Source organism: Poecilia reticulata, chromosome 6 (genome assembly GCF_904066995.2).
Source record: "Poecilia reticulata chromosome 6, P_reticulata-male-v2, whole genome shotgun sequence".
NCBI classification, from domain to species: domain Eukaryota; kingdom Metazoa; phylum Chordata; class Actinopteri; order Cyprinodontiformes; family Poeciliidae; genus Poecilia; species Poecilia reticulata.
In genome coordinates this window covers 26,106,025-26,114,025 of record NC_088835.1, presented here as the reverse complement: position 1 = coordinate 26,114,025, position 8,001 = coordinate 26,106,025, and the positions used below count along the sequence as shown (strand labels likewise).

The 8,001-nt window shown below is 36.5% G+C and overlaps 1 protein-coding gene across 1 annotated transcript; it reads right to left on the bottom strand.

Moving 5' to 3' along the window:
• Positions 1-2,282: 2,282 nt before the first annotated feature.
• Positions 2,283-7,915, bottom strand: galk2 (galactokinase 2). The gene is made up of 10 exons (XM_008411990.3): positions 7,611-7,915; positions 7,436-7,524; positions 6,833-6,956; positions 6,622-6,715; positions 5,985-6,131; positions 5,641-5,739; positions 5,397-5,549; positions 4,514-4,724; positions 3,869-4,070; positions 2,283-2,936 (listed from the first exon to the last, which is right to left on the bottom strand). The coding sequence occupies exons 1-10, from the start codon at positions 7,658-7,660 to the stop codon at positions 2,729-2,731; spliced, it is 1,377 nt and encodes a 458-aa protein (XP_008410212.2). The 5' UTR covers positions 7,661-7,915; the 3' UTR covers positions 2,283-2,728.
• Between the last annotated feature and the right edge of the window lie 86 nt (positions 7,916-8,001).

The following is an 8,001-nucleotide window of genomic DNA, read 5'->3' as shown; positions in this document are numbered from 1 at the left end:
TTTACTCTAACAAAAGAGAAAATAAAGTTGGTGGTTAATCTCAGTCCAGCAGCTTCTGACCCTATAGATAAAATGAAATAAAATAAAAAACCCTTAAGAAACTAATGGTTCTCAATGAGGTGCTAACAGCAGTTAGCAGTAATAAAATTAAACACAGACAAAATGCACATTAATTATGGTAATAACAGTCAAAAAACATATACAAATTATGGCAAAATTGTACATGAAACCCTGTATGTGACTAAATTAGTCTAAAATATGTGTTAAAATTGAATACTTAGAGAAAAAAAACAGCTGAACCTAATAAATACCACAGTTACAGAATGTCAACAGAAAAAAAGGGGGACAAACTGTCAGTTACCGGTTGCCATGTTTACCGCCAACTGTCACTCTGGCTGGGGTGGGCGAAATGAACTTAAAGTTATATCACAATATTATGTGGTAATGTTCCAATAATGATGAAAGTGATCATAAAAACTCTTTCTTAGTTATTTCTTATATAACTTTAGCTCATGGCAGAGCAATTATAGCACCACAAATGCAAATAATGCTTTTGAAAAACAAAATCAGTTTTTTAATGTGCTTCTTTAGGACATCAGTCACATAAAGGAGTGTGATTTGTATCTCTAAACTACACACAGTAGCTGCATTTAATCATATATTTAAATTTATTGATATTTACTGATATTATAATTGAACAAGGGCTGCGCAGTTGGTAGAGCTGTTGCCTTGCAGCAAGAAGGTTCTGGGTTCAATTCCCGGACCCGGTCTTTCTGCATGGAGTTAGCATGTTCTCCCTATGCATGCGTGGGTTTTCTCCGGGTACTCCGGTTTCCTCCCACAGTCCAAAAACAAGACTGTCAGGTTAATTGGTCTGTCTAAATTGCCCCTAGGTGTGAGTGAGTGTGTGTGTGCATGGTTGTGTGTCCTGTGTGTCTCTGTGTTGCCCTGCGACAGACTGGCGACCTGTCCAGGGTGACCCCGTCTCTCGCCCGGCACGCTAGCTGGAGATGGGCACCAGTAACCCTCCCGACCCCACTGAGGGACAAGGGTGAAAGAAAATGGATGGAAGGGTGAAAGAAAATGGATGGATGGATGGATGGATGGATGGATGGATGGATGGATGGATGGATGGATGGATGGATGGATGGATGGATGGATGGATGGATAATTGAACAAACAGTGGAGAAAAGTGAAAATAACAATCCGGACAGTTTTGAGATATTTTAAACATCATTACCTGGAATTTATAGTGACAACGATAAATCTGAATTCTCATAATAAAAAAAATTATCACGATAAATGATACAATGGTTCTTTCTTTTTAAGTTTTGGAGCCCTCTAGAGGTACAACATATACCTCTATTAATTACGCATTAGTTAACTCTATTAACTAATTATGTAACTTCTGGATCAAATTAAAAGTGGCCACAATATTTTCTTATGTTTCTCGTTCATATGAAATACGTTTAAGTTTGTTGTTGTAATGTAAGAAAATGTGGAAAAAATCCAAAGGGTTTGAATACTGTAGTGACATACTTTATATTTGCATGGATCTGACAAACCAAGCACAAACTGTGAGAGTTTTATTTTTATTATTTGGGTAAATCGAAGCTCAAATGATTACCAAGCATACCTCATTTTTTAATACTGTGAATCGTGTCAAGGGTTTGGTGAAACCAGAAAGTCTGGGGGAATTTCTGGGTCCCAGCACAATCTGGAATTTGATTTTAGTATTTTCCAGATCTGGACAAGTATTAAACAATAAAAGAATAGAGAAAAATAGTATGACGTATTCTTGCTTCCTCGTGTCCTACCTTCTTTCTTCATTATTTAAATCCGTGGTTTGTTCCTTATTTGTTCTTTTAGTTCTTTGTTCCCATTTGACCATATGTGGAAAAGTAAAAAAGAAATAAACACCATAATTTCCAGCCCCTCAATATTAAAAAATAGTTTTGATTAGTTCAGTGAATTAAACAACCCAGAAGGCAAAACCCATCTAGAGGTTTTCACAACTTGAAACTTGTCTTAAAAAATTATTAATATTACCAGGTTATTATTTTGCCTTTGGATTAAACTTTTTTCCACTTTATTTATCCTTAAAGTGCAGCAGAAATGTATACACTACAAATGTAAGACATTTTTAGTTTGGTTTTATTTTTGGGTGGAAAATCATTTGACAATCTCTCAGATTAATAAAAAAAAAAAAATCAAGAATACATATCACACTTACAGATGCATATTTTGCCCTTATGTCACCATTTGTAGAAAAGTAAAAAAAATAAAAATAGCATCATAATTTCCAGATGTTTTTTTTTTTAAATTACAGTTTCCATTTGTTTTATTTTAGGTTTAGTGAATTGAACTGTCCATGTTTTTATTCTTTTGCCTTTTCATTAAAGTTGTTTGTACATTACTTACCCCTTAATAAAGTGCACCAGTATTTTATACACTACAAATACAGAGTTAATTTAACAGCTTAATTTTATTTTTGGGTACAAAATCATCTGACATCATCTCCCAGAATAATTTTTAGAAAATCATAAGAAAATATCACAAAAGTGTATATTTGGCCCTTATGTTCCCATCTGTAAAATAGCAAAAAAATAAAAATAAAATAAAATTAACATCCTAATTTCCACCTCCTGAATGTAAAAAAAAATTACAGTTTGCATTTGTTTTAGTTGATTTGTTTGCAAAATAAACAAGTAAACGTCGGTTGTGTAATTCACTCCTCCAGTAGGACTGCAGCTCCGCCCGCCGGCTTCGTCACAAACAGACTTTGTTTCTCCATCGCCGCTCTGCGCGGGTCCGGCGTGTAGTAAGCATCTCTGACGGCTTGGAGGAAAGACGCCGCCTTCTCGCTGGTAACCATGGAAACGGCACAGCCTCCCCAGCCCGCTCCGGTCAACCTGGAGCCCACCGCTCCCGACTTCCTGCAACCAGAAGAAACGACGAAGCGTCGGTGCTACGGCGAAGCTTTCAGCGTCATTGATCTTTATGAAAAATCAATGCGAGAGAGATACTGTTTTATTGAACTGAAAGAGGTTTTACTGAGTCAGTCGCTTGCAGTGGTAAAAGCTGAAATCAATAGCTGGACGTGTGTGTGTGTGTGTGTGTCTGTGTGTGTGATAGCAAATTGATCATGCTAGCTGTAAAACACAAGGCAGTAAAAATAAAAATGCACACATAAGATTTTTGTAAAAGGAACTAGGTATACAGAAGCAACTCAGTAAGTTACACTAAAAAGTTTTGTCTTTTTTGTTCATAAAGTCAAAAAGAAAAACTGATATTGATTACACACAGTTTGAAAGTTTGACCACAAGGTGGCACTAGAGGTACATGAGTTCAGCTGAAGGTGTTTATTTGTTGCTTAGTTTACAGATTATTTTTAGTAAGTCTTCATACTCCTAAATGACACTAAGGAAAAAGTTTAATTCTGTGTCCTACAATAGGGACAGAAAACTAAAAAAAGGAATTCTGGCTTTTTTTTCCTCAAAATTCTGATTTTAATCAGAGAATTCTGACTTTTGATCTCAGAAAATTAACGTCAAAATTTTGAAATTTAAGACGGAATTTTTTTGAATAATCCATACGTGTTGCCCCAAATCTCTATGCAATAAATAAGACATGAAAAAACAAAAGCATATGATTATTGTATACATTTATTTAGAAGTCCAATAGATTCAGAGTTTTTGTTATGATCCAAAACAACCCCTAAAAATTTTACTTCATTTACTCATTCCACTAGAATCATCTATAGACATTATAATAAATTCGAATATTTTTCTGCTACCAAATTCATGAATTTTTATTTTATTCCAGTTAATTTATTTAAAAATCTCTTTTTTGTGTTGGTTTGACTCACAGACAGATGTCCACCAGCCGGTCCAGCTCTGGACAGCTGCACTCGTACTGGTCTCTGCAGCTCGCATGGCTCTGGTTCATCAGCTCTCCCAGCAGCGTTATGGATCCTGCAGCTCCGGCGTCGCAAATGCTTTTAAACCTCATCACGCGTTCAGCTTCACCGTACACATGCTTGGCTCGCTGGTGAAGCTTGAAGTTTGTTACTGAGAAACAAATAGACAAAAAAAAAAAAAAAAAAAAACTTTAAATTAATCATTTTAATGGTATGATTTAGAAAAATCCACAGTTTTGTGGGGTTAAATATAATTTTCCAAATTTTTTTAATGTACAGAACAAACTGAGATATTGCGTCATTTCAAGTGTGACGCAACTTAATTGTTGTTTAATATTGAAAACAAGGCTGGGCGATATTATATTGAATTCAATTTCTGATTTTAATCACATTTTCTCAATGAAAAATCTTCAGAATCGTACAATTTGATTAACTGACAAAATAATTGATTACTAAAATAATCACTAACTGCAGCACTAAATGGCTGATTTGTGAGCAACACTACTGGATGCTGGTTGCATCAGTTATACCAAAGATGTTTGACTAAATCGGGTGACTTCACTCCAGATTGTGCAGATGTGTTCATTTACCCACCATGCTGAGTGTTAGCGCTCAGCAGCTCTGCGCACATCTGCTCGGTGGTGATGCCCAGAACTTTACAGATCTCCTCACGGCTATACGGCTCAGGATGCAGCACCTCGTCCACCAGGGCCAGCATCTCTTCCAGGGACGCCTTCAGCTCCGTCTGAACCTGAGAGAGCTTCATCAACCTGCTCGGATCCAGACCTCGAGCCTGCGCCAACATCTGCGCCCAAACCGGAAGACACTTAGTGTTATCATTTAAGATACAACAAAGTTGTGTAAACTAGGGATGTAAGCAATCAATCACATAACGATTAAATATTTATTAGATTTGTTTTTTTTTTTCATTCGATTAACTAATAACGTCCGCGTAGACATTTTTTTCAGCATTGCAGTTTAACCGCCATCCAGCAGAGGGCGCCGCTATTCATAGAGAATTAAAGATGGCGGCGACCATGTCGTAACAGGAAAGATAAATGGTCGAAAACAGAGTCTGATGTTGGACGCTAGCTGCGCTTTAATCAGTTCTGTTTTGAAGTATAAACATCTGACAAGCTTCTTAAGTTGTCAACTTAATAATAGCGGTCATTCAGTTGAGCTGTATGACGGAACAGCGTCAGCTTTTCGACCAATAATTAGTGATTTGCTATGAACCGATAGCTCAGAAAAATTGCAAAAATAATGGCAAATGACGTAAGGAATATAAGCGCGGTTTATTTTGAGGGCGTTCTAAGTGTAATAACGTGAGAAAAACACTTTTTGTTTATGTAGCCAGCATTAAGCAAAGTAACACAAAAAAGTTAACATATAATAATGTGCTTCTTTTTGAAAAAAATTAGTCCTTCATGTTATGGAAAGACAGTTTTTTTTCAGCTTGTTGCAGCTTCAGATGCACCTTTGTTGCAATCCGACATTCCACCACCCGGATGTTGTAGTGAGAAGAAGCAGCTTTGTTCATCTCAACGCAGCAGTTGGAGATCACGAACACGGCCCCGTCTGGGAGCTTGACATCGGTGGCCCTCAGAGGCTGGAACTCTATCAGCTTCGCCTGATAAGCGGTTGAAATTCTGTCATTTCAATAGACATTAACCATCTGAATGTAGAAACATTGCAGTGGTGGGGGAAAAAAAGCTTCATACAGTTCCTTTCTCTGCCAGGAATGAAATGGACTGGTCCATGCCTCCTCCCTCTGTCCCGATGTAGCGCTCACTTTTGGTGCATATCTCAGCCAGATCCACCTTTGGGGCCGATTACAGAGGACAAAAACAGAGTGAAGAAGCAGTAAACACTCATGAACCCTCCACAAAATACTTCCTTACATTGAGGAATGGAAAGGTAAACGCACAAAGGGGTTGTCTTAATTTGAAGGATAATTTTCTTGGGTTTTTGCCCCCCACTTAAGAACTTCTTTGCCCCAGCATTCATAGCTTTTATTTTTTGCATTAAGCTACAAACTTAAATGTATTTTATTGGAAATTTTTACCTTAGAAAGAGATTTCTGGTTCGCCTCCATTGTTAAGAGGCCAGAACAGCAAACTAAGGCACTTGAACTGGACAGACCAGAACTGGGAGGAACGGTTCCGTCAACAACACAAGACATTCCAGCTAGACGACCGATCCCAAACTTCTCCTGAAGAAAATAAAATCGGATCAAGATAAAATACTGTAGGATAGTGAAAGAACATTTAATAACTACACAATGCAGTTAAAAATACAAAGTTTACAGAATAAATGTTCTTTACACTGTCTGAAGTTAAATCCGACCAAACTTCCTTTTGTTTCATGTCAGATAGAATTATTAAAATTATTTCTATTTAGTAAATAGAAATAATACAAAGTAGGGTAAAAATAGATCTAGAAGTGCGCCTCCATTAAACCAAGTTTTCAAAGCCATGAAATCATGCTTTTATGTATCATTGCATAAATTAATAACCATTCTGTATGTAAAATTCTGGTTTTAGTAATAAATCTTACATATTATTTCTCTCATTATTGCGTCAGTTAGCAAATAGAAATTATTTTTGCTAATTCTAACTGACCTAAAACCAGAGAAGTTTGTTTTAGCCATTGAGAAAAGGAGATGTATGCCTTTTTTATTCAACTGTTTTAGCTTTAAATACCTGGATACCTTTGACTCCACAGAGAAAATAATAATACCACTTTGGATTTTCTCTGTCTATGATGATGTCCTCTGAGCAGGACACTTTAAAATCCCTGCAAATAAACAAAAAGCCTTTAAAAAACATAACAAAGCAGCACCGATATTTTTAAAACTCTTAATTAAAGTTGCAAAAATATAAAATAAAAGTGCAGTAATTGTTGGCGTCTTACTGGTACTGAGGATTTGTGTTTGCCAGCTGGATCGTTCCGGAGTTGTTCACACACACGGCGGCCAGGATGTTCTGCTCGATGGCCATCGGCAGGACAGAGTATCCACAGTAGTCGATGTGTTCGCCTGGTGAAAAACAATAACTTATAATTAATCTGAAATAATTCAATTGTTTTGGCACTACTGGTTCCGTATTTTAGCTAGTCGAGTTCTGTAGAATTAGGAACATTTCTATCTAAAAACTCTGATTAGTTATCCAAAGTATTTAGGTGTTTGTTATATTTCTTTAAGGTTTTAACTTTTTACTTTTGTGTCAGACTAAAACTGCTTCTACAGTTGTAACCAATTTAATCGATTTAGTTAACAGAGCCCAACTTTGTCTCATTCAATTTCATTGAAAAATGGTTCTAGAAAGTATTCATTACATGTCATACATTTATATTTTTATTTTGTAAAAAAATAAAATTAAATTCACTCATATCCTTGACTTTTCACTTCATAATTATGTACCATTACGTGTTGGGTTAAATAAAAATCAAATGAACAAATTAGTAAAACTTTAAGGTGGTCAAAGTCTGAAATTATCTTTTAAGTTATTAATTTACCTATTAGATTTACCCTTCCAGGTGCACATGTATAGAAGAGAGGAGATTCTCCAAACTTTGCTTCAAAATGATCCTTCAAGTTTTTCAGCCTGTGCATGAAGAAAATAAAAAAAACTGGTAAACAGGCATTGCTCATTTCAACACCGGTCAATCGGTCCCATTCATTGCTTCTCACCTTTCATTAGAAGTTATCTCAATCTTCAGTTTGGGTGGATTAGATGCCATGTTTACTTGATCAGAGATTACTTGGTTTTTAATCAGTTTCTTGTCGAAGTTCTCACTCACACAGCAACAACCTGACTGCTGTCAGCTGACTGTCCCACAGAAATCCCGGATATGAAACCGCTGACCTCCGATATGCTGAAGCCACATCTACTCATTCCATTTAGCTGCTGTTTGATTAGGGAGCTGACTCAGGAACAGCTGCAGAGCCAAGATGCGGAAATGGAAAGAGAAATGACCTACACTGGCCACCGTAGAAAGCGAAGCGACTTCAAACTGGATATTTCAGCATTATTTTACTAATAACCTCCAGTCTGAAGTAATTTCTGAAAGAATAATGAGTA

Bases quoted from the DNA above. Each gene is read 5' to 3' on its own strand.
- galk2 (XM_008411990.3), bottom strand. From the start codon at position 7,660: ATGGCATCTAATCCACCCAAACTGAAGATTGAGATAACTTCTAATGAA. The intron at 6,716-6,832 runs GTAAGACGCCAA...GTTTATTTGCAG, and splicing joins AACACAAATCCTCAGTACCA to GGATTTTAAAGTGTCCTGCT. The intron at 4,725-5,396 runs GTGCATCTGAAG...GTTTGGGCGCAG, and splicing joins AATGTCGGATTGCAACAAAG to ATGTTGGCGCAGGCTCGAGG.